Source organism: Ranitomeya imitator, chromosome 4 (genome assembly GCF_032444005.1).
Source record: "Ranitomeya imitator isolate aRanImi1 chromosome 4, aRanImi1.pri, whole genome shotgun sequence".
NCBI lineage: Eukaryota > Metazoa > Chordata > Amphibia > Anura > Dendrobatidae > Ranitomeya > Ranitomeya imitator.
Genome location: NC_091285.1, coordinates 209097137 through 209124414, shown reverse-complemented (window position 1 = coordinate 209124414; position 27278 = coordinate 209097137). Strand labels below are relative to the sequence as shown.

The 27278-nt window shown below is 44.9% G+C and overlaps 1 protein-coding gene across 2 annotated transcripts in view; it reads right to left on the bottom strand.

Moving 5' to 3' along the window:
• The window catches only part of CEP83 (centrosomal protein 83), a 117663-nt gene that overhangs the window by 48228 nt on the left and 42157 nt on the right, over positions 1-27278 (bottom strand). For both annotated transcript variants that reach the window (XM_069764350.1, XM_069764351.1), the window contains exons 9-11: positions 23207-23351; positions 22943-23092; positions 3496-3571 (exon numbers count right to left, since the gene is read on the bottom strand). In XM_069764350.1, coding sequence (XP_069620451.1) covers positions 3496-3571; positions 22943-23092; positions 23207-23351 — 371 coding nt within the window. The remainder of the gene's footprint in view (positions 1-3495; positions 3572-22942; positions 23093-23206; positions 23352-27278) is intronic.

The window sequence follows — 27278 nt, the reverse complement described above, 5'->3', positions numbered from 1 at the left end:
GCTGCTTACAAGCTTAAATCAGCAGAGGCATCAGAACAAGTTGCTGAAAGGGAGCGCAGGGAAGGTAAGTAGGATGGTTTTTTTTTTTAAATGTTTTTCTGATGGGGGCCATGCATACCAGGATGGGGATGAGGGGGCCATGCATTCCTGGATTGGGGACATATATAGATCAAGATGGGGGATATTAATACAGAATTGACCACATTTTGTGCTTCACTTTTTTTTCTAATTTTCCTTCTCTAAAACCTAGGGACATAACTACAATATGAGGACCTGACTACAATATGGGAGCCTGGATATGGGGACATAACTACAATATGGAGACCTAGGTCCCCATATTGTAGATATGTCCCCATATTGTTATATCCCCATCCAGGTTCTCATGCTGTAGTTATGCCCCCAACCAGGTCCCCATATTGTATAACTACAATATGGGGACATAAATACAATATGAGGACCTGGAAGGGTAAATAAGTTACAATATGAGTGCACATTTGTTATCACCACATCCATAACGATCCAAGCTCTAAAAAAAAATGGCAAAAATGTTTAAAAAAAAATATATATCACTAAAAATGTCACTTTGTCCTTCAAAGAACGGCCCAGCAAAATTTTTTTCTATATGAGGCCCATATACCCAGCGGAGTTTGAGACCCCTGCACTAGACCCTCTTTTGTATTTGTTGCAATGATAGTCGGAGATTGGTCCGGAGACCATGTGGGCAACGCAATGAAGAGGCCTTCACAAAGGAATGTCACACCAGTCTTACTCCGGCGATAATGTGGCAAGATTTATGATATTTAGACCCTTCTAGTCTTCATTCCAGGTACACTAACTGCTCAGCACTACATTGATTTGGTGGTTAAACCAGTGGTATGGCTATTTTTCCAAGGGCCGTCAAAAGCCATTTTTGAGTACAACAAAGCCGGAATGCATGTTGCTTGCTCTACTGTGAGCAACTGTGTAGCCAAACTTGCTATTCATGGCCTGCAGCGTTTCCGGACTCATCTCTCATCGAGAACATCTAGGATTTAATTGAACGGCAATTGCAAAGGGAGCTGCGAGCAGCGTAAATTGATGATTTGTGAGCACAAGCGCATTCAGCGTGGCAGAACATTTCTCAGACAACCACACGAGTCCAAGGGATCCCAAAACAATCTCACGAACGACGAGATATGTCCTCAGCTCAAGTCTCGCCCCGTTCGCTTCCGCAGTCACAGCTGGACGTGGGGTCTTGCCTCAGCTAAGGATCCCCACTCCTTCTCCTTCAAGGATCAACTCACATCTGATCTCAAACTAAGAATGGATTGTCTGAGCTCCTGGGATCCGCCCATGAAGGGGGGTAGGGGTCACACCTTCTATTCAATGGTTGGGTCCACCAGAAGATTCTAGACTGGTGGGCTCCGCGTAGTCTATGTAGTATGCAGGGGCGTAACAACTGCGGTCGCAGGTCGCGACTGCGACGGGGCCCACAGTGTTTTCAGGGCCCGCCCAGTCCAGCAAACAAGTAGCAGGGGAAACAAAGGAGACAAGTCACGCACGCATCCTGCTGGCCACGCCCACAGCTTCCCCAGACTTTCAGCAGTGTGCGGCAAGTGGGCGTGTCCGTGAATGACATGTGACCTAGCAGAAGGGCTGGGCGTGTCACTGACTGAAGCTGGAGAGATGGAAGGCAGCAGCTGGTGAGTGATGTGCTGCTTACACCTGACACACACACACACACACACACACACACCTACCTGTTCTATGCGCACAGGACCTGTGATGAGGTCACAGAAGGGGAGGAGTCAGGGGTCACATGAACAGTGGCCTCTTCTCCATGGGCGCCGCCATCTTCCAAAATGGCCGGCAGATTCGTTCCAGGTACATTTTGATCACTGTGATAAAACCTATCACAGTGATCAAAATAAAAAAAAGAGTAAATGAACCCCCCCTTTAACACCCCGATAGGTAGGGACAATAATAAAATAAAGAAAATATATAAATATTTTTTCCACTAGGGTTAGGGTTAGAACTAGGGTTAGGGTTAGAATTAGGCTATGTGTACACGGTGCGGATTTGGCTGCTGCGGATTCGTAGCAGTTTTCCATCAGGTTTACAGTACCATGTAAAATTAGGAAAAACCAAATCCGCTGTGCCCATGGTGCGGAAAATCCAGCGCGGAAACGCTGTGTTGTATTTTCCGCAGCATGTCAATTCTTTGTGCGGATTCTGCAGCATTTTACACCTGTTCCTCAATAGGAATCCGCAGGTGAAATCCGCACAAAAACCACTGGAAATCCGCAGGTAAAACGCAGTGGCTTTTACCTGCGGATTTTTCAAAAATGATGCGGAAAAATCTCACACGAATCCGCAACGTGGGCACATAGCCTTAGGGATGGAATTAGAGTTAGGGCTGGAATTAGGGCTAGGGTTGGAAATAGGGTTAAGATTAGGCTTGTGGTTAGGGTTATGGTTATGGCACATCAGGGGTCTCCAAACGCAACATGGCGCCACCATTGATTCCAGCCAATCTTGCGTTCAAAAAGTCAAATGGTGCTCGCTCACTTCTGAGCCCCGACGTGCGCCCACACAGTGGTTTACCCCCACATATGGGGTACCAGCATACTCAGAACTGGGCAACAATTATTGGGGTCCAATTTCTCCTGTTACCCTTGTGAAAATAAAAAATTGCTTGCTAAAGCATAATTATTGAGGAAAGAAAAATTATTTTTATTTTCACGGCTCTGCGTTGTAAACTTCTGTGAAGCACTTGGGGGTTCAAAGTGCTCAACACATATCTAGATAAGTTCCCTGGGGGGTCTAGTTTCCAAAATGGGGTCACATGTGGGGGAGCTCCAATGTTTAGGCACACAGGGGCTCTCCAAACGCGACATGGTGTCCGCTAACGATTTATAGCTTATTTTTCTTTCAAAAAGTCAAATGGCGCTCCTTCCCTTCTGAGCTCTGCTGTGTGCCCAAACAGTGGTTTACCCCCACATGTGAGGTGAGGTATCAGTGTACTCAGGAGAAATTGCACAATAAATTTTAGGATCCATTTTATCCTGTTGTCCATGTGGAAATGAACAAATTGTGGCTAAAAGAAATTTGTGAAAAAAAAGTACTTTTTCATTTTTACGGATCAATTTGTGAAGCACTTGGGGGTTCTAAGTGCTCACTATGCATCTAGATAAGTTCCTTGGGGGGTCTAGTTTCCACAATGGGGTCATTTGTGGGGAGCTCCAATGTTTAGGCACACAGGGAACATGTTGTTCGCTAAAGATTGGAGCCAATTTTTCATTGAAAAAGTGAAATGGCGCTCCTTCCCTTCCGAGCCCTGTTGTGCGCCCAAACAGTGGTTCCCCCCCACATATGGGGTATTGGCGTACTCAGGAAAAATTGTACAATAACTTTTGGGGTCCAGTTTCTCTTTTAAAATAAAACAGAAATCTTGCTCTTGAATCATCTTGCTCAGTTTTTCAACATTAAGAATTTGCGTGGTAGAACCTTAGTTACCTGTTTTAAGTCTACTTCTCCAAGCTTTTCTTTTTTAATTTGCTCTGCATAGGTAAGTTGCTGCTGCAGTTTTGATCTAATGAGGGGAAAATAAAAGACAATAACAAAATAGCTGCAATTCCCATAAACCATACACAGCACAAAGGTAACAAGAGCGTATACGAACACAACCTCTGTTCTTTATTTTCGGATCTTAGTTAGCTTCTGGAATGGATTAATAATGCGTTCATTAAAGGGAAACCAGGTTTTCCCCCATATAAATTAAAACCACCACATTTAAGCTCTCTTATTATACATCACTCCAGCAATATGTGTACAAGTCACTCCCCTGCAGATCCATTAACTCCTTCACTACCTGGCGATTTTCCGTTTTCATTTTGTTTCTCTCCTTCATCCAAGAGCCATAATTTTTTTTTTATTGTTTTTGCCATATGGCCATATGAGGGACAGCTTTCTATGGGACGAGTTGTACTTCTGAAAAACACCATTCATTTTAATATATAGAGTGTACTGGAGAACAAAAACAAAAATCCAAGTGCGTTGAAATTGCAAAAAAAGTGCAATTCCACAATTGTTTTTACTTATCATGATCACTAAATGGTTAAAATTACCTGGCAATAGGATTCCCCAGATGAGTTTGAGTACATAGATAGCAAACATGTATATTTTGTCAGACCCATAGCGAATTCATTTTTCGGGATGTGGGCTGAGAGAGAGTTTATATTCTGCAACCAGAAGCGACGATTTTACTGATACCATTTTGTGGTAGATATGATGCTTTGATCACCACTTGCAGCATTTCATTACAATTTTCTGTAGCCAAAAACACGCAATTCTGGTGTTTTGATTTGTTTTCTCCTTGCGATATTTACCAGTGGAATTAATTTATTTTATATTTTGATAGATCGGACATTTCTGATCCCAGCAATTCTAAATGTATTTTTTATTGTTTTATTTTCAGTGGGGTAAAAAAGGGGGCGATTTGAACATGTGCTTTTTTGTTTTTTTCCATATTTTTAAAAAATTCCTTCCCCCCACACTTTTTACTTGGTTTAAGGAGACTTGAAGCTGAAATCGTCAGATTGCCTGTGCTATAAACAGCAGGGATTCAGCACTGCTATGTGTTATGATCCGGTGACCTTGGAGCTGCATGAGAACTTTCACTGGAGAAAGTGGCCACTATACTGACCGCAAACCTGAACTTAACACCGCAACTAGAAGTAGCCGTGGAGTGTACCCAACACACCTAGACACCTCGTCACAGCCGGAGGACTAAATACCCCTAAAGATGGAAATCGGAATACTGTCTTGCCTCAGAGAAAATCCCCAAAGGATAGACAGCTCCCCACAAATATTGGTGGTGAGTCGGAGAGGAAAAAACATACACAGGCAGAAAAAACAGGATTTAGCACAGGAGGCCACTCTAGCTAGATAGGACAGAGTTCTGTGCGGTCAGTATTAAAACCCTTCAAAAAATCCACAGCAGAATATACAAAAAACTTCCTACATCTACTAAAAGATGTAGGAGCGTAAATCTGCAACTCCAGTGAAACCAACCAGACTGAGAAAACACAGGCACAGTCTAATCTGGACAAAAGAAAAACAAACGAACAGTACTGAAAATAAGCACACTGCATGTGTGCCACAGGAAAAGAAACATACACTTCTCTTTGCTGAACTGGCAGATAAGCAGGAGAGGCCAGGCAGAGATCCAACACTTCCAGAGAAACATTGACAACTGGCAGGGGCTAAAGGATCCTGCACACCTAAATATCCCAGTCAGGATTGTAATTATCCGATACACCTGGCCAGGACTGCGAGTCAGAGACAACTGCATTCCCACCAACAACCACTGGAGGGAACCCAAGAGCAGAATTCACAACAGCTATGTATACCAAGAATCACGATCTATGAACGCTGGCCATGAAAGGGCATTCACTGGAGATTCACAACGACAATCATACCTAAAAAGACAGACAATGCCGGATCATAGGCCAGATGGCGTGCAGTGTCCCCTTTTGCCTTATATTGAATCTTTTGGCGGGTGTTCAGTCTGAATCATGTATTTCAGAGATTTACATAAAAACCTCAGTGTAAGCCATCAGCGTAGAGCGCAGGATAAATGTGCACTGAGCGTAAGGCTGCCGTCACACTATCAGTATTTGGTCAGTATTTTACATCAGTATTTGTAAGCCAAAACCAGGAGTGGGTGATAAATGCAGAAGTGGTGCGTATGTTTCTATTATACTTTTCCTCTGATTGTTCCACTCCTGGTTTTGGCTACAAATACTGATGTAAAATACTGACCAAATACTGCTAGTGTGATGGCAGCCTTACTGCGATCTTTGGGAGGCAGAATGAACAAATCAATCAAGCACAGGTGAATTGCTTTTATTTATTTTTTACGCCGTTGCTCGTTCGGTATAAGTGATAAGACGGCCTTATTCTTTGGGTTGGTGCGATTACAGCTATACTAGTTTTATAGTGTTTATTTTAGTAAACGAGTTGACAGTTTTATTAGTACCATTTTCGTGCATACACTACTTTTTTTTAAATCGCTTTCTATTCTGATTTGCAGGAGACAGAATGAACAAAACCAAGGCAATTTTTTTAATGCCTTTCACCATATGGTAAAAATGAGAAGGCAGCTTTATTCTTTACGTCAGTACGATTACAGTGATACCACATTTACAGTGGCTTGCGAAAATATTCACCAGCTTGGCATTTTTTCGGGTTTTGCTACCTCACAACCAGAAATTTAACTTTTTATTTTGGGTATGCATCAGTTTATATAAAGAGCATGCCTACAACTGTGAATATTTAGTTTTCTTTTTACTGAGAAGCAAACAACAAACAGGAGAAATTGGCTGAAAACTTCAGTGTACATAACCAACCCCTTTAAAGTCAGTACCTTGTAGTACCTCCTTTTGTGGCAATTACAGTTACAAGTCTCTTTGGATAAGTCTCTGACTAAAGGTACCTTCACACTAAACGACGCTGCAGCGATCCAGACGACGATCCGGATCGCTGCAGCGTCGCTGTTTGGTCGCTGGAGAGCTGTCACACAGACCGCTCTCCAGCGACCAACGATGCCGGTAACCAGGGTAAACATCGGGTTACTATGCGCAGGGCCGCGCTTAGTAACCCGATGTTTACCCTGGATACCATCCTAAAAGTAAAAAAAACAAACGCTTCATACTTACCTTCCGCTGTCTGTCCCCGGCGCTGTGCTTCTCTGTACTGGCTGTGAGCACAGCGGCCGGAAAGCAGAGCGGTGACGTCACCGCTCTGCTTTCCGGCCGCTGTGCTCACAGTGAGTGCAGGAAAGCACAGCGTCGGGGACAGACAGCGGTAGGTAAGTATGAAGCGTTTGTTTTTTTTACTTTTAGGATGGTATCCAGGGTAAACATCGGGTTACTAAGCGCGGCCCTGCGCTTAGTAACCCGATGTGTACCCTGGTTACCAGTGAAGACATCGCTGAATCGGTGTCACACACGCCGATTCAGCGATGTCTGCAGGGAGTCCAGCGACCAAAGAAAGTGCTGGCCCTCTAGCCCCGACCAACGACATCACAGCAGGATTCTGATCGCTGCTGCGTGTCACACGAACGATATCGCTAGCGAGGACGCTGCAACGTCACGGATCGCTAGCGATATCGTTTAGTGTGAAGGTACCTTTAGGAGACACAGGAAGCAGCAGTGCTTTGGAAGCAGTGTATTATCGCTTCGTCCAAAATGCTGAGTTCTACTGAATGCAGGTGAACCCACATTTGTTCACTGAACCATGCAGATTTACTGCATTCAATACATTATATTAGTGAAAATTCTATAGTCTCCATAAAATAAATTATCATGCTGAGGACCTGAAAGACCACTATGATGTAACATCTGGCTGTTGCGGTTTTGACGCAGCAATTCGTGCTAGTGGGCATATACCCTCTATGATCCACATCTTGCCACTTGCATTTTTGTGCATTACTCAAGACAAAACTACTCCAGCTCCTTCAAGTTAGATGATTTCCTCTGGTGAACAGTAATCTTCAAGGCTGACCACAGATTCTCAATTGGATTAAGGTCTGGGCTTTGACTAGGCCACTCCAAAACATTTACATGTTTTCCCTTAAACCACTTGAGGGTTGCTTTAGAAGTATGCTTTGGGTCATTGTCTTGCTGGAAGGTGAACCTCCGTCCCAGTCTTAAATCACTGACAAACTGAAACAGGTGTTGCTCAAGAATATGTATTGCTTTATTTCACACCATCCATCTTCCCCTCGATTCAAACAAATTTTCCCTGTCGCTCCTGCCAAAAAACATCACCAAAGCATGATGCTGCCACCACGTTTCACAGAGGGGATGGTTAGTTTGGCGCCAGACACAGTTTATCTTGGTAGCCAAAAAATTCAATTTTGATCTCATTTGACCACAGCACCTTCCACCATACATTTGGGCAGTCTCCCACATGTATTTTGGCAAACTCAAAATGACCCTTACAATTTGTGTGTGTGTGTGTGTGTGTGTGTGTAAGTAAAGGATTTTTTCTTCCCCCTCTTACAAACAGTCCACCTCTATGGTTATATGGACAGATATTCCAGTCTCCACTTGTGGACTTTGCAGCTTCTTCAGGGTTACCTTTGGTCTCTGTGCTGCCTCTCTTATTAAAGGTACTCTGTCACCTGAATTTGGCGGGCTCTCTGTCCGGTCCGATGGGTGGTGTTTTCTCTCCTTTCATGCACCCCTTCCTTTCTCGCTGGTCACAATATTATCTTGAATATAAGTCTGTTTCCTCCGTAGTTCACGCGTGCGCAAAGCAATCTTGCCTTGCGCACGCGCAGTATGCTTTGCCCAACTGCGGGCAAAGCCAAAAAGCATTAGTGCGCATGCGCAGCCACACTATGTCCCGGAAGTATTTTGCTGTGTTCCGGGACATAGTGCAGTTTGTGTGGTATATGTGGAGAAAACACCAAGGTTACTTACTGGTAGCCGGTTTTTCCGGAGCCCATGACAGCACACCTGAGAGAGGGATCCGCCCAGTCGGGACAGGAAACCTACTGAAATAAAAGGGCGGTACCTCTCCCTCGCTTCAGTTGGTTTTCAGAGCATGAGAGGCCCCCTTGGTTAGTACACATGGCAATCTACCACCACATTATAATAACAAATAACACCCAGCTAAAAAGTGCGCACCAAAAGGGTGAAAAAAAAGAAGGGAGGGAATATACAGGTGCTGTCATGGGCTCCGGAAAAACCGGCTACCAGTAAGTAACCTTGGTGTTTTCCCGTCTCCCATGACAGCACACCTGAGAGATTTTTGGAGAAGAAACACCTTAGGGAGGGACCACCGCTTGCAGCACCCTTCTACCAAAGGTAAGGTCAGTTGAGGAGGATAGATCTAGCCGGTAGTGTCTAAAGAAGGTAGACGGTGAGGACCAGGTAGCGGCCTTACAAATCTGATCAATCGATACCTCTACTTTTTCTGCCCAGGAAGTAGCCACAGCTCTGGTGGAGTGAGCCTTGATGCCTTCAGGGATCGGGGCACCACGAGAAGCATAGGACAAGGAAATGGCCTCCCTAATCCACCTAGCAATAGTACCCTTGGATACCCCATATCCCTTCCTGCTACCCTGGAAAGCTATAAATAGGGACTGATCCTTCCTCCACTGACTAGTCAGAGATATATACTGCAAAATAGCTCTTCTTACATCCAGTGTATGAAATTTCTCTTCCCCTGGGTTCTTGGGAGTATCACAAAAAGAGGGTAACAATTTCTTGACTCCTATGGAATTTAAGTACTACTTTCGGCAGATATGCCGGATCTGGTCTGAGCACTACTCGGTCATCAAATATCTGCATGTAAGGAGGGGAGATAGACAGGGCTTGCAAGTCACTCACCCTACGGGCTGATGTTAACGCTACCAGAAGTACTGTCTTAAGAGTAAGTATTTTTATTGATGACTCCTGCAAAGGTTCAAATGGATCACTAGTCAGAGCCTCTAACACCAGATTCAAATCCCATGGAGGAACCCGCTGAATTACCACTGGTCTAGATCTACTACAGGATTTTATAAAGCGGGACACCCATCTATTGGAGGCCAGATTACAATTATACAAGGCTCCTAATGCCGACACTTGTACCTTGAGCGTATTAGTTGCCAACCCTAGTTGTAAACCCGCCTGTAAAAACTCTAAAATAGTACCTACAGGAGCCTTGTCCCCCAAAGGTTGCCCTGAAAAATCCAGAAACTTTTTCCATGTTCTGCCATATATCCTCGATGTAACTGGCTTTCTACTTTTCAACAGGGTGGAGACTAACCCTGGTGAAAAACCCTGCCTACTCAGTAATGCCCTCTCAAATTCCAGGCTGTAAGATGGAAGCCCTTCACTTGAGAGTGGCATATTGGACCCTGAGTAAGCAGGTCCGGAATTTCTGTCAGAATCCATGGATCGGTCACTGACATTTGTCTCATGAGGGAGAACCAAGGTCTTTTTGGCCAAAATGGAGCAATCAAAATTACTCTCGCCTGCTCCATTCTGATCTTCCTTACCACTGTCGGAATCATCGCTATTGGTGGAAACACATACGCGAGACTGAAATTCCATTGTATTTGGAGAGCATCTAACGCGAAGGGTTTCTCTCTCGGGTCTAATGAACAGAAACTCTCTACTTTCCTGTTGTTTAGGGTGGCAAATAAATCTATTACAGGTAAGCCCCAAGCCTGCACTATCTGTTGAAACACCTGGGGATTCAACGACCACTCTCCTTGTTTCAGTGTCTTGCGACTTAGGTAGTCTGCTTTCGTATTCTTGACTTCCTTTATGTGGAGAGCCCAGAGGGATAATAGGCGGTGCTCCGCTAGTTGTAAGAGGACAGACGCTGACTTCATCAGGGAAGGGGATCTCGTCCCCCCTTGGTGGTTGATATACGCAACCACTGCGTGATTGTCTGACATGACCTTGGTATGGTGACCTTGAAGGATGGGAAGGAAATGTTTTACAGCTCTTTCTACAGCCCATAACTCTCTTAGGTTTGACGCCTGTTGTGCTTCTAATTGGGACCAAGATCCCTGAACTGAGAGAGTCCCTAAATGAGCCCCCCATCCTGAACCGCTTGCATCTGTGGTGATGATCTGATCTATCGGAGTTATCCACTGGACCCCCGACGCCAAATGATCTCTCACGGCCCACCATTTTAGGGAATCCGTTACCTCTAATGAAAGGCGTAGCTTCCCCTCTAAATGCCCTTTTAACCACCTTTGTGCTGACAGGACCTCCCACTGTAACGGTCTTAGATGGAACTGTGCCCATCTTACTGTGGGTATACAGGACGTCAGAGACCCCAACAGGGACAATGCCTTTCTCAACGTCATTACGGGGGGATGAATTGCTGACTCCACAAGATTTTGAATTTTGACCAGCTTGTTTTCTAGTAGGAGACAAAGCTGACGCCTGGAGTCCAGAACTAAGCCCAGAAAGGACTGAACTAGCTCCGGCGTCAACCTCGACTTGGCAAGATTTATTTTCCACCCCAACCGCTCTAGCGTTGTTATGACTTGTTTTATTTGCTCCAGGCAATGTGCTGCCGAGTTCCCTATTATAAGGAAGTCGTCCAGATACGGAACTATAACCACGTTCAGAGAGCGGAGAAAGGACATGACCTCTGACATTAGCTTGGTAAAAATTCTCGGTGCTATGGATAGGCCGAATGGTAGGGCAGCATATTGATAGTGCCTGAGACAACCTTGGACATAAACCGCCACTCTTAGGAATTTTTGGTAGTCTTGATGAATTGGGACGTGGTAGTACGCGTCCTTTAGGTCTATGGCTGCCATGAAGCAACCTGGGAACAAGAGTTTTATCGCCGTATTCACCGTCTCCATTTTGAAGGAGCAGTTTACTACTGACCGATTTGGATTTTTTAAATTGACATGGTTCTCAGAGACCCGTCCGGTTTTCGTATCAAAAAAAGAGGGGAGTAAAAACCTTTTCCCTGCTCTTCCCCCGGGACTTCCACCAGAACCCGTTTTGATACCAGCTTCAGTAACTCTGCCTCCAAGGCTAGCTGCTCCTCCGGGGTTTTTCTTTGGGGTGTTAAAACAAAAGTTTGTCGCGGTGGAAAAACCAAATCTATTTTTAGGCCGTGTTTGATGACCTTTAGAGTCCAATGACTGGGGGAGATGTTTACTCAAGCTGAGAGAAAAGATGAAAGCCTTCCCCCCACCTCCGGCCTGGCGTCATTGGGAGGGCTTTTTTGCAGATGTTGAGGGACCTTTAAACATATATCCAGATCCCCTCCTGTCTCTGGAGTCCCAATTTCTTCTATCTCCCGGGGGGCGGCCCCTACTAAATTTGCCCCTCCGAAAATAAGGCCTTCTAAAGTCCACAGGAAAACGAGGAAATCCCCTTTTTTCAATCTCCTGCTTTCTCTAAAATGTCTTCTAACTTTTGACCGAAGAGGAAATGGCCGTCACACGGTATAGAACAGAGTCTATTTTTTGAAGGTAAATCACCCGGGCACCCCTTCAACCAGAGAGCACGTCTAGCCGCGTTAGATAAACTTGCGGCCCTAGCTGCCAGCCTTACGGAGTCTGCTGAAGAATCCGCTACAAAGGCAGCTGCACCTTTAGCCAAAGTTACATTCATTAAAATTTCATCCCTTGGGGTTTTAGACTTCAGTTGTTCCTCTATCTGCTGTAGCCAGACAATAAGGGAGCGAGAGACACAGGTCCCTGCGATTGCTGGTTTTAAGCCCCCTGCGGTCGCTTCCCAGGTGTGCCTTAGGCACCCATCCGCTTTTTTGTCTAAGGGATCCCTTAACACGCCAGAGTCTAAGGGAAGGGATAATTTTTTAGACGATCTAGCAACCGCACCATCAATTTTCGGAACTTTATCTCATGTCTCTGAATCTTTGTCCTCAAAGGGGTAACGTCTTTTAGAAGCCGAGGGTAGATTACCCGATTTTTCTGGCTTCCTCCACTCCTTTTCTATAAGGGCCTTTTCTCTGGAATTAACTGGAAAGGTGCACTTTCTCTTTTCCTCTAAACCCCCAAACATTATGTCCTCCAGGGACTTGGCCGCTTTCTCATCTTTTAGGCCCATCGAAGCTCTAACGGCTTTTACTAGTTTGTCCGTGTTCTCGGTAAGAAAGCACGGACGGCCCCCAACATCACTATCAGAAGAGGAGCCAGAGGACTTAGGGGAAGAGGAGCAGGGAGATAACGGTTCCTCCTGACCTTCTTCGTCAGAAAGAGACACCTCAGAAGCCGAAACTGGTTCTGGGTGTTTACTACCCTTTTTCTTAAGGGCTGCTTTTACAGAGTCTTGTACTTCGGCTCTGATTATTGCTCTAAGGCTAGAGGCAAAGTCAGGGGTCTCTTCCTGGATAGTCTTTTGGATGCAATCTACACAAAGACTTTTCTGCCACTGGACCACCAATGGAACTCTACAGAGGGCACATTCCTTATTCTTTGCCTTGGAGCTAGCCTTCCTCGGCGCCTGCCAAGTAAAACAGAAAATGTAGCCCATTACCACCAGGGTGACATTCACGTAGATCACTCACCACCCGCTGACCATAAAGGGTACCGGATTCCGAGGCGGACTAGGAGCACGGGGAACGTTCCTCCTGGAGGCTGAAGATTCCTGAGACGTCCGACTAGGACGATTGCTGCTCCTTCCACTTGAGCGGCTATTCTTCTTAGCACGTTGGTGAGCTGGTGCATCACCTGATAAGGGCTCTTGCTGCTGCTGCTCCTCCATACGATCCTCCATCTCTGGAATCTGTATGAAGATGAGCAGCGATCCGTGCAGCCACCCCCCTAATAAGGGGTCTTCCACAGTGCTCCCCGCCTCTTCCGGTAATCATTTTGCTCCTCTCCCCCTCCTGTACACCGCCGGGAAGTGTGTAATGTTACCGGCGTTTCATTGCATGGGCGCCGCCATCTTGGATCCGGCGCGCCTCTCTGACGTCACGCAGGCACGCCCATTCCCAGCGTGCCTTGCGCTGAACGCCAGCCGCGCGCCCGGAAGTCGCCCAGCAGAGGGGGAGAGAGCGGCGTGGCAGACGCAGAATGGCCCCCAGAGTTCTGGACTGCGCTGGACCGACGCCCGCAAGAGCCCGAAGGATCTGCGGACGGCGCTACCAGCATCCCGAAGGCCGACATACAGGCGCCCTGCCTGCGCTTCAAGAGCCGGGACGGGAGTGGGTAAGTGGATCTTCAATCAACAGAAAAAATAAAAATAAAAAATACCGCCGTGATTCCAGCACAAGGGTTCCCATCAGGACAGGAAACCCAACTGAAGCGAGGGAGAGGTACCGCCCTTTTATTTCAGTAGGTTTCCTGTCCCGACTGGGCGGATCCCTCTCTCAGGTGTGCGGTCATGGGAGACGGGAAAACCTGGCATTGCTCATCACCTGCCCAATAAAATCCCAACAGTGAAATATGGTGGTGGCAGCATCATGCTATGGGGGTGTTTTTCAGCTGCTGGGACAGGACGACTGGTTGTCATTGAAGGAAACATGAATGCGGCCAAGTACAGAGATATCCTGGATGAAAACCTCTTCCAGAGTGCTCTGGACCTCAGACTTGGCTGAAGGTTCACATTCCAACAAGACAATGATCCTAAGCACACAGCTAAAATAACAAAAGAGTGGCTTCAGAACAACTCTGTGACCATTCTTGACTGGCCCAGCCAGAGCCCTGACCTAAACCCAAATGAGCATCTCTGGAGAGACCTGAAAATGGCTGTCCACCAACGTTCACCATCCAACCTGATGGAACTGGAGAGGATTTGCAAGGAAGAATGGCAGAGGATCCCAAAATCCAAATGTGAAAAACTTGTTGCATCATTCCCAAAAAGACTCATGGCTGTACTAGCTCTAAAGGGTGCTTCTACTCAATACTGAGCAAAGGGTCTGAAAACTTATGACCATGTGATATTTCAGATTTTCTTTTTTAATATATTTACAAAAATTACTACATTTCTGTTTTTTTCAGTCAAGATGGGATGCAGAGTGTACATTACTGAGAAAAAAAAATGAACTTTTTTGAATTCACCAAATGGCTGCAATGAAACAGAGTGATAAATTTAAAGGGGTATGAATACTTTCCGTACCCACTGTGTATACTGACAGACCATGTGACACTTAGATTGCACACAGGTGGACTTTCCTTTCAATAAGGATGTGACTTTTGAAGGTAATTGCTTGCACCAAAAATTGATAGGTGCTCCTTCATCGCTAAAGGGATGAATACACACACACACATTATATATATATATATATATATATATATATATATATATATATATATATATATATATATATATATATATATATATAGATAGCACACACATACACACATGCCAACCTTTAGAGGTTTGATACCATAAATTTAAATGTATGTCTATATTTTTCTCACTTCAGACGGTTTAGTGAAAAAGATATGGCATAGAGCTCAAAACATTGTTTTAGTGGGTGGACGGGAAATAGAATAAGCTGGATGCTGCCGACAGTGAAATGGGGCCTTTGGGACACCCGTAAGGTGATAACTGTTATCTATTGCACTAAACAGCTATATTACCATAAAGAAATTAATGATAAAGTTATGTTTGAAACCTTCAAATAACAGCAAAAAAGGGCACTTGTGCCAATTAGAGTGAGATAGATGGCTGTAATTAGTACATACTGTTAACAATAAACACCTGTCCAACTAGGGCAATAAAAATGTGCATTAGGTGGGTAGTGTTAGCAATAGTCCCCAGACAAATATATTGTTGGGGAACCCTGGATGCTGGAAAGTAGCAGACTGAATCATCTAATTTAGCAACCTTGCTTCCATTCACTATGAAGAAAATAATAAAAATCGGATTACAAAAATATTTAAAACACAGGTTGTAATTTATCAAAATCGCTAAAAAGCCAAAAGAGTAAATACTTTTGCAAACCACTGTATATAATTTATTTTATGTTTTGCAGCTTTTACACATTAAAATCAAATTTTATAGAAAACAAAATTTTCATATCACTATATTCCGAGAGCTGGAACTTTTTTTTATTTCTCCGCTGACGGAGCTGTATGGTGGCTTGTTTTTGCAGGACACGATGGTGTTTTCAGTGATGCTATATTGATCTACATTCGTCTTTTTGATTGCATTTTATTTCATTTCTTTTTTGGAGAGCGGATTAAATTGCCACTTTTTTTTTTTTTTTTTTTTTAATGAGTACACTGTTATGGCTGGTAATTCAGTACCACAATGGACATAGAGGTCAGTGCACATACAGTGACCTGGCAATAACCCAAAAAATAAGAACGAGCTCTGAGACGTGGGAACTCTGTTGACCGTAATCCCTAATCCTCTCCAACACAACTAGAGGCAGCCGTGGATTGCGCCTAACGCTGCCTATGCAACTCGGCATGGCCTGAGAAACTAGCTAGCCTGAAGATAGAAAATAAGCCTACCTTGCCTCAGAGAAATACCCCAAAGGAAAAGGCAGCCCCCACATATAATGACTGAGTTAAGATGAAAAGACAAGCGTAGAGATGAAATAGATTTAGCAAAGTGAGGCCCAACTTCCTGAACAGAGCGAGGATAGAAAAGGTAACTTTGCGGTCAACACAAAACCCTACAAAATCCACGCAAATGGGGCAAAAAGACCCTCCGTACCGAACTAACGGCACGGAGGTACACCCTCTGCGTCCCAGAGCTTCCAGCAAGCAGAATAAACAAATTGACAAGTTGGAAAGGAAAAAACAGCAAACAAAAAGCAAAGAGGAACTTAGCTATGCAGAGCAGCAGGCCACAGGAACGATCCAGGAGGAAACTGGTCCAACACTAGAACATTGACTGGAAGCCAGGATCCAAGCACCAGGTGGAGTTAAATAGGGTAGCACCTAACGACTTCACCATATCACCTGAGGAAGGAAACTCAGAAGCCGCAGTACCACTTTCCTCCACCAACGGAAACTCACAGAGAGAATCAGCCGAAGTACCACTTGTGACCACAAGAGGGAGCTCTGCCACAGAATTCACAACAGTACCCCCCCCCTTGAGGAGGGGTCACCGAACCCTCACCAGAGCTCCCAGGACGACCAGGATGAGCCATATGAAAGGCACGAACAAGATCGGGAGCATGGACATCAGAGGCAAAGACCCAGGAATTATCTTCCTGAGCATAACCCTTCCACTTAACCAGATACTGGAGTTTCCGTCTAGAAACACGAGAATCCAAAATCTTCTCCACAATATACTCCAACTCCCCCTCCACCAAAACCGGGGCAGCAGGATCAACAGATGGAACCACGGGTGCCACGTATCTCCGCAACAATGACCTATGGAATACGTTATGTATGGAAAAAGAATCTGGAAGGGTCAGACGAAAAAAGACACAGGATTAAGGACCTCAGAAATCCTATACGGACCAATAAAACGAGGTTTAAACTTAGGAGAGGAGACCTTCATAGGAATATGACGAGAAGATAACCAAACCAAGTCCCCAACCCGAAGTCGGGGACCCACACAGCGTCTGCGATTAGCGAAACGTTGAGCCTTCTCCTGGGACAAGGTCAAATTGTCCACTACATGAGTCCAAATCTGCTGCAACCTGTCCACCACAGTATCCACACCAGGACAGTCCGAAGACTCAACCTGCCCTGAAGAGAAACGAGGATGGAACCCAGAGTTGCAGAAAAATGGTGAAACCAAGGTAGCCGAGCTGGCCCGATTATTAAGGGCGAACTCAGCCAAAGGCAAAAAGGACACCCAGTCATCCTGATCAGCAGAAACAAAGCATCTCAGATATGTTTCCAAGGTCTGATTGGTTCGTTCGGTCTGGCCATTAGTCTGAGGATGGAAAGCCGAGGAAAAAGACAAGTCAATGCCCATCCTACCACAAAAGGCTCGCCAAAACCTCGAAACAAACTGGGAACCTCTGTCAGAAACGATATTCTCTGGAATGCCATGTAAACGAACCACATGCTGGAAAAACAATGGCACCAAATCAGAGGAGGAAGGCAATTTAGACAAGGGTACCAAATGGACCATCTTAGAGAAGCGATCACAGACCACCCAAATGACTGACATCTTTTGAGAGACGGGAAGATCTGAAATAAAATCCATAGAGATATGTGTCCAAGGCCTCTTCGGGACCGGCAAGGGCAAAAGCAACCCACTGGCACGAGAACAGCAGGGCTTAGCCCGAGCACAAATCCCACAGGACTGCACAAAAGTACGCACATCCCGCGACAGAGATGGCCACCAAAAGGATCTAGCCACTAACTCTCTGGTACCAAAGATTCCAGGATGACCAGCCAACACCGAACAATAAATCTCAGAGATGACTTTATTCGTCCACCTATCAGGGACAAACAGTTTCTCCGCTGGGCAACGATCAGGTTTATTAGCCTGAAATTTCTGCAGCACCCGCCGCAAATCAGGGGAGATGGCAGACAAAATTACTCCCTCTTTGAGGATACCCGCCGGCTCAGATACACCCGAAGAGTCGGGCACAAAACTCCTAGACAGAGCATCCGCCTTCACATTATTAGAGCCCGGAAGGTATGAAATAAAGTCAAAACGGGCAAAAAACAACGACCAACGAGCTTGTCTAGGATTCAACTGCTTGGCGGACTCGAGATAAGTCAAGTTCTTATGATCAGTCAAGACCACCACGCGATGCCTAGCTCCTTCAAGCCAATGACGCCACTCCTCGAATGCCCACTTCATGGCCAGCAACTCTCGATTGCCCACATCATAATTTCGCTCAGCAGGCGAAAACTTCCTGGAAAAGAAGGCAAATGGTTTCATCACCGAGCAATCAGAACTTCTCTGCGACAAAACAGCCCCTGCTCCAATCTCAGAAGCATCAACCTCGACCTGGAACGGAAGCGAAACATCTGGCTGACACAACACAGGGGCAGAAGAAAAACGACGCTTCAACTCTTGAAAAGCTTCCACAGCAGCAGAAGACCAATTGACCACATCAGCACCTTTCTTGGTCAAATCGGTCAATGGTTTAGCAATACTAGAAAAATTGCAGATGAAGCGACGATAAAAATTAGCAAAGCCCAGGAACTTTTGCAGACTTTTCAGAGATGTCGGCTGAGTCCAATTATGGATGGCTTGGACCTTAACAGGGTCCATCTCGATAGTAGAAGGGGAAAAGATGAACCCCAGAAATGAAACCTTCTGAACACCAAAGAGACACTTTGATCCCTTTACAAACAAAGAATTAGCACGCAGGACCTGAAACACCGTTCTGACCTGCTTCACATGAGACTCCCAATCATCCGAGAAGATCAAAATGTCATCTAAGTAAACAATCAGGAATTTATCCAGGTACTCTCGGAAGATGTCATGCATAAAGGACTGAAACACTGATGGAGCATTGGCAAGTCCGAACGGCATTACTAGATACTCAAAATGGCCCTCGGGCGTATTAAATGCAGTTTTCCACTCATCGCCTCGCTTAATACGCACAAGATTATACGCACCATGAAGATCTATCTTGGTGAACCAACTAGCCCCCTTAATTCGAGCAAACAAATCAGAAAACAATGGCAAGGGGTACTGAAATTTAACCGTGATCTTATTCAGAAGGCGGTAATCTATACAAGGTCTCAGTGAACCATCCTTCTTGGCTACAAAAAAGAACCCTGCTCCCAAAGGCGACGATGACGGGCGAATATGCCCCTTCTCCGAAGACTCCTTCACATAACTCCGCATAGCGGCGTGCTCAGGCACAGATAAATTAAACAGTCGACATTTTGGGAATTTACTACCAGGAATCAAATCGATAGCACAATCACAATCCCTATGCGGAGGTAGGGTATCGGACTTGGGCTCATCAAATAGATCCCGGTAATCAGACAAAAACTCAGGAACCTCAGAAGGGGTGGATGACAAAATAGTCAGAAATGGGACATCACCATGTACCCCCTGACAACCCCAGCTGGACACAGACATGGATTTCCAATCTAATACTGGATTATGGACTTGTAGCCATGGCAACCCCAACACGACCACATCATGCAGATTATGCAACACCAGAAAGCAAATAACCTCCTGATGTGCAGGAGCCATGCACATGGTCAGCTGGGTCCAGTACTGAGGCTTATTCTTGGCCAAAGGCGTAGCATCAATTCCTCTCAATGGAATAGGACACTGCAAGGGCTCCAAGAAAAACCCACAACGCCTAGCATACTCCAAGTCCATCAAATTCAGGGCAGCGCCTGAATCCACAAATGCCATGACAGAATACGATGACAAAGAGCAGATCAAGGTAACGGACAGAAGAAATTTTGACTGTACCGTACCAATGGTGGCAGACCTAGCGAACCGCTTAGTGCGCTTAGGACAATCAGAGATAGCATGAGTGGAATCACCACAGTAGAAACACAGCCCATTCAGACGTCTGTGTTCTTGCCGTTCAACTCTGGTCAAAGTCCTATCGCACTGCATAGGCTCAGGTCTAAGCTCAGGTAATACCGCCAAATGGTGCACAGATTTACGCTCGCGCAAGCGTCGACCGATCTGAATGGCCAAAGACAGACTCATTCAGACTAGCAGGCATAGGAAATCCCACCATGACATCCTTAAGGGCTTCAGAGAGACCTTTTCTGAAAATAGCTGCGAGCGCACCTTCATTCCACTGAGTGAGTACGGACCACTTTCTAAATTTCTGACAGTATACCTCTATTTCATCCTGACCCTGACACAGAGCCAGCAAATTCTTCTCTGCCTGATCCACAGAATTAGGCTCATCGTACAGCAATCCGAGCGCCAGGAAAAACGCATCGATATTACTTAATGCAGGATCTCCTGACGCAAGAGAAAATGCCCAGTCCTGAGGGTCGCCACGTAAAAAAGAAATAACGATCCTAACTTGTTGACCTGGGTCACCAGAGGAACGAGGTTTCAAAGCCAGAAATAGTTTGCAATTATTTTTGAAACTCAGAAATTTAGTTCTATCGCCAAAAAACAAATCAGGAATAGGAATTCTCGGTTCTAACATAGAATTCTGAACCACAAAGTCTTGAATACTTTGTACTCTTGCCGTGAGCTGATCCACACATGATGACAGACCTTTAATGTCCATTGCTACACCTGTGTCCTGAACCACCCAAATGTCTAGGGGAAAAAAAAAGGCAAAACACAGTGCAAAGAAAAAAAATGGTCTCAGAACTTCTTTTTTCCCTCTATTGAGAATCATTAGTACTTTTGGCTTCCAGTACTGTTATGGCTGGTAATTCAGTACCACAATGGACATAGAGGTCAGTGCACATACAGTGACCTGGCAATAGCCCAAAAAATAAGAACGAGCTCTGAGACGTGGGAACTCTGTTGACCGCAATCCCTAATCCTCTCCAACACAACTAGAGGCAGCCGTGGCTTGCGCCTAACGCTGCCTATGCAACTCGGCACGGCCTGAGAAACTAGCTAGCCTGAATATAGAAAATAAGCCTACCTTGCCTCAGAGAAATACCCCAAAGGAAAAGGCAGCCCCCACATATAATGACTGTGAGTTAAGATGAAAAGACAAACGTAGAGATGAAATAGATTTAGCAAAGTGAGGCCCAACTTCCTGAACAGAGCGAGGATAGAAAAGGTAACTTTGCGGTCAACACAAAACCCTACAAAATCCACGCAAAGGGGGCAAAAAGACCCTCCGTACCGAACTAACGGCACGGAGGTACACCCTCTGCGTCCCAGAGCTTCCAGCAAGCAGAAAAAACAAATTGACAAGCTGGAAAGGAAAAAAAAGCAAACAAAAAGCAAAGAGGAACTTAGCTATGCAGAGCAGCAGGCCACAGGAACGATCCAGGAGGAAACTGGTCCAACACTAGAACATTGACTGGAAGCCAGGATCCAAGCACCAGGTGGAGTTAAATAGGGTAGCGCCTAACGACTTCACCATATCACCTGAGGAAGGAAACTCAGAAGCCGCAGTACCACTTTCCTCCACCAACGGAAACTCACAGAGAGAATCAGCCGAAGTACCACTTGTGACCACAAGAGGGAGCTCTGCCACAGAATTCACAACAGTACACTAAAGGGGTTAAATAGTGTGACAATTTTATAGCTTGGGTTGTTCCAGATGCGGCGATCTCAAAATATCTGTATAATTTATTTTTTTTACATAAAGATACCTATTTATTGCTTGTATACTATCTTGTATGCTTATTTATTTTATGTTTTTTTTTTATACGTTTACAATTTTTTTTTACTTTGTCCTTCTAAGGGACTTTAACTTTGTTTTATTACTCTGATTGCTGGTATAATGCATTGCAATTCACCAGCACTGCAGTGCATTATACGCGTCAGTGCTGCATTGACAGAAGCCTCTTAGATCATACTCTGTGAATGGTCTAAGAGGCTTGCCGTCGCTGGCAGACCCAGAAGTGGTCATGGCTACCTCATGTTGCCATGGCAATGATCGGGCACTTGTGTTGACAATGCAGGGGCGCCAATCTGAATGGAGATGGAGAAATATGGTACACCGCACACTCTATGCATATATTTGCAAGGTGATAAGAAGTTTATTTAACAAATGTGATTTATAATACAAGGAAAGCGACCAGAGGTAATTATTATGACGTTTCGGCCCAACCTGGGCCTTAATCATATAATCGCTTTAATGTACATATATGGTGAGAGGAGAAGGTCCTTGTGAATGAAGGCACACTCTTAAATGTCAGATGGTAGTGCGTGTAATAACGCAATAACAGCCCTGATGTGGGTGCTGGTCAATAGAAGAACTAAGCGGCGCTCCCGCGCCCTGCTGCTGGTGTCACCGCGCTTAGTAACCCGATGTTTACCATGGTTACCAGTGTAAATGTAAAAACAAACACTACATACTTACATTCCGTCTGCCCCCGGCGTTCTGCTTCCCTGCATTCTGCTTCCCTGCACTGACTGAGCGCCGGCTGGCCGTATAGCACAGCGGTGACGTCACCGCTCTGCTTTACGGCTGGCGCTTACACAGTGCCGAAAAGCAGAACGCAGGGAAGCAGAACGCCGGGGGACAGACACCGGAATGTAAGTATGTAGTGTTTGGTTTTTTTTTTACATTTACACTGGTAACTAGGGTAAACATCGGGTTACTAAGCGCGGCCCTGCGCTTAGTAACCCGATGTTTACCCTGGTTACCTGGGGACTTCGGCATCGTTGGTCGCTGGAGAGCTGTCTGTGTGACAGCTCTCCAGTGACCAAACAGCGACGCTGCAGCGATCGGCGTCGTTGTCTAGATCGCTGCAGCGTCGCTAAATGTGACGGTACCTTTAAGCTGAAGTCCTTTCCAGCTGTTTTTCTCAGCATGGAGGAGCTCTTGTGCACCCAATCTGCAACATACCTCAGTTTACTGTCAGCACCAAGGGCGTCTTACAGTAGTGATATTTCATACTGAAATACATGGGTGGTGGTAAGAATAATAGACATACAAACTACATTTAAAGCCAGCAAACCTTAAACTCAGAAGCTCTCTCCTAGCAGATTCCTCTGCTAACTGTGCAATGCGCAGTTTTTCTTCAAGTTGACTGATTTCTGAATGTTTATGTTGCTCTTGCTTCTCTTTATACTTTTCTAGTTCATCTAGTCTGTTTTCCAGTTCAAGCCTTAAAATGAGAAAAAAAAAAAAAGAAAGTTCCAGAAAATGAAAAAGGGAATAGGACAAAAAAAAAAAAAAAAAAAAAAAAAAGGAAAGAAAACTGATAATATTCACAGCTCACCTTTCATCTTGAATTGTTGCGATTTGCTGAAATCCTGCTTCTTTAGTCGCCTGAATTTTACGTATTAATTCCCGTTCCTTCTCAGCCAGTAACTCATTCTGGTGCTCCATTGATGCTTTAAGGATATCATTTTCAGTTACCAGTACTACGGATTCAACGTAATGTAATTATTAGATTCATTAAAATATTTAACCCCTTAAGCCCCGAGGGTGGTTTGCACGTTAACCCCTTTCTGACATCGGACGTACTATTCCGTCCATGTGGGGTGGGCCCCTATGACCATGGACGGGATAGTACGTCCAGCGCGATCGGCGGCGCTCACGGGGGGAGCGCCGCCGATCGCGGCCGGGTGTCAGCTGCCTATCGCAGCTGACATCCGGCACTATGTGCCAGGAGCGGTCACGGATCGCCCCCGGCACATTAACCCCTGGCACACCGCGATCAAAGATGATCGCGATGTGCCGGCGGTGCAGGGAAGCACCGCGCAGGGAGGGGGCTCCCTGCGGGCTTCCCCGAGCCCCCCGCAGCAACGCGATGTGATCGCGTTGCTGCGAGGGTCTTACCTCCCTCCCTCCCTGCTCGAACCCCGGATCCAAGATGGCCGCGGATCCGGGTCCTGCAGGGAGGGAGGTGGCTTCACAGAGCCTGCTCAGAGCAGGCACTGTGAAGGCTGCAGCGCTGCATGTCAGATCAGTGATCTGACAGAGTGCTGTGCAAACTGTCAGATCACTGATCTGTGATGTCCCCCCCTGGGACAAAGTAAAAAAAAAAATTTTCAAATGTGTAAAAAAAAATAAAAAAATATTCCAAAATAATGAAAAAAAAAAAAAATATTATTCCCATAAATACATTTCTTTATCTAAATAAAAAAAAAAAAAAACAATAAAAGTACACATATTTAGTATCGCCGCGTCCGTAACGGCCCGACCTATAAAACTGGCCCACTAGTTAACCCCTTCAGTAAACACCGTAAGAAAAAAAAAAAAAAAACGAGGCAAAAAACAACGCTTTATTATCATACCGCCGAACAAAAAGTGGAATAACACGCGATCAAAAAGACAGATATAAATAACCATGGTACCGCTGAAAACGTCATCTTGTCCCGCAAAAAACGAGCTGCCATACAGCATCATCAGCAAAAAAATAAAAAAAAGTTATAGTCCTGAGAATAAAGCGATGCCAAAATAATTATTTTTTCTATAAAATAGTTTTTATCGTATAAAAGCGCCAAAACATAAAAAAATGATATAAATGAGGTATCGCTGTAATTGTACTGACCCGAAGAATAAAACTGCTTTATCAATTTTACCAAACGCGGAACGGTATAAACGCCTCCCCCAAAAGAAATTCATGAATAGCTGGTTTTTGGTCATTCTGCCTCACAAAAATCGGAATAAAAAGCGATAAAAAAATGTCACGTGCCCGAAAAGGTTACCAATAAAAACATCAACTCGTCCCGCAAAAAAACAAGACCTCACATGACTCTGTGGACCAAAATATAGAAAAATTATAGCTCTCAAAATGTGGTAACGCAAAAAATATTTTTTGCAATAAAAAGCGTCTTTCAGTGTGTGACGGCTGCCAATCATAAAAATCCGCTAAAAAACCCGCTATAAAAGTAAATCAAACCCCCCTTCATCACCCCCTTAGTTAGGGAAAAATTAAAAAAAATGTATTTATTTCCATTTTCCCATTAGGGCTAGGGTTAGAGTTAGGGTTAGGGCTAGGGTTAGGGCTAGGGTTAAAGTTAGGGTTAGGGCTAGGGTTAAAGTTAGGGTTAGGGCTAGGGTTAGGGCTAGGGTTAGGGCTAGGGCTACAGTTTGGGTTAGGGCTAAAGTTACAGTTAGGGTTTAGATTACATTTATGGTTGGGAATAGGGTTGGGATTAGGGTTAGGGGTGTGTCAGGGTTAGAGGTGTGGTTAGGGTTACCGTTGGAATTAGGGTTAGGGGTGTGTTTGGATTAGGGTTTCAGTTATAATTGGGGGGTTTCCACTGTTTCGGCACATCAGGGGCTCTCCAAACGCGACATGGCGTCCGATCTCAATTCCAGCCAATTCTGCGTTGAAAAAGTAAAACAGTGCTCCTTCCCTTCCGAGCTCTCCCGTGTGCCCAAACAGGGGTTTACCCCAACATATGGGGTATCAGCGTACTCAGGACAAATAGGACAACAACTTTTGGGGTCCAATTTCTCCTGTTACCCTTGGGAAAATACAAAACTCGGGGCTAAAACATATTTTTTGTGGGGAAAAAAAAGATTTTTTATTTTCACGGCTCTGCGTTATAAACTGTAGTGAAACACTTGGGGGTTCAAAGTTCTCACAACACATCTAGATTAGTTCCCAGGGGGTCTAGTTTCCAATATGGGGTCACTTGTGGGGGGTTTCTACTGTTTAGGTACATTAGGGGTTCTGCAAACGCAATGTGACGTCTGCAGACCATTCCATCTAAGTCTGCATTCCAAATGGCGCTCCTTCCCTTCCGAGCTCTGCCATGCGCTCAAACGGTGGTTTCCCCCAACATACGAGGTATCAGCGTACTCAGGACAAATTGGACAACAACTTTTGGGGTCGAATTTCTCCTCTTACCCTCGGGAAAATACAAAACTGGGGGCTAAAAAATAATTTTGGGGGGAAAGATTTTTTTTTTTAATTTTCACGGCTCTGCGTTACAAACTGTAGTGAAACATTTGGGGGTTCAAAGCTATCACAACACATCTAGATGAGTTCCTTAGGGGGTCTAGTTTCCAAAATGGTGTCACTTGTGGGAGGTTTCTACTGTTTAGGTACATTAGGGGCTCTGCAAATGTAATGTGACACCTGCAGACCATTCCATCTAAGTCCTCATTCCAAATGGAGCTCCTTCCCTTCCGAGCCCTCCCATGCGCCCAAACAGTGGTTCCCCCCCACATATGGGGTATCAGCGCACTCAGGACAAATTAGACAACAAATTGTGGGGTCAAATTTCTCCTGTTACCCTCGGGAAAATACAAAACTGGGGGCTAAAAAATAATTTTTGTGGGAAAAAATTTTTGTTTTATTTTTACGGCTCTCCATTATAAACTTCTGTGAAGCCCTTGGTGGGTCAAAGCGCTCAGCACACATCTAGATAAGTTCCTAAGGGGGTCTACTTTCCAAAATGGTGTCACTTGTGGGGGGTTTCTACTGTTTAGGTACATTAGGGGCTCTGCAAACGCAATGTGACACCTGCAGACCATTCCATCTAAGTCTGCATTCAAATGGCACTCCTTCCCTTCTGAGCCCTCCCATGTGCCCAAACAGTGGTTCCCCCCACATATGGTGTATCATCGCACTCAGGACAAATTGGGCAACAAATTTTGGGGTCCAATTTCTCCTGTTACCCTCAGGAAAATACAAAACTGGGGGCTAAAAAAATAATTTTTGTGGGAAAAAAATTGTGTTTTATTTTTACGGCTCTGCATTATAAACTTCTGTGAAGCACTTGGTGGGTCAAAGTGCTCACCACACCTCTAGATAAGTTCCTTAGTGGGTCTACTTTCCAAAATGGTGTCATTTGTGGGGGGTTTCAATGTTTAGGCACATCAGTGGCTCTTCAAACGCAACATGGCGTCCCATCTCAATTCCTGTCAATTTTGCTTTGAAAAGTCAAACGGCGCTCCTTCCCTTCCGAGCTCTCCCATCCGCCCAAACAGTGGTTTACCCCCACATATGGGGTATCAGCGTACTCAGGACAAATTGTACAACAATGTTTGGGGTCCATTTTCTCCTGTTACCCTTGGTAAAATAAAACAAATTGGAGCTGAATTAAATTTTTTGTGAAAAAAAGTTAAATGTTCATTTTTATTTAAACATTCAAAAAATTCCTGTGAAGCACCAGAAGGGTTAATAAACTTCTTGAATATGGTTTTGAGCACCTTGAGGGGTGTAGTTTTTAGAATGGTGTCACACTTGGGTATTTTCTATCATATAGACCCCTCAAAATGACTTCAAATGAGATGTGGTCCCTAAAATAAAATGGTGTTGTAGAAATGAGAAATTGCTGGTCAACTTTTAACCCTTATAACTCCCTAACAAAAAAAAATTTTGGTTCCAA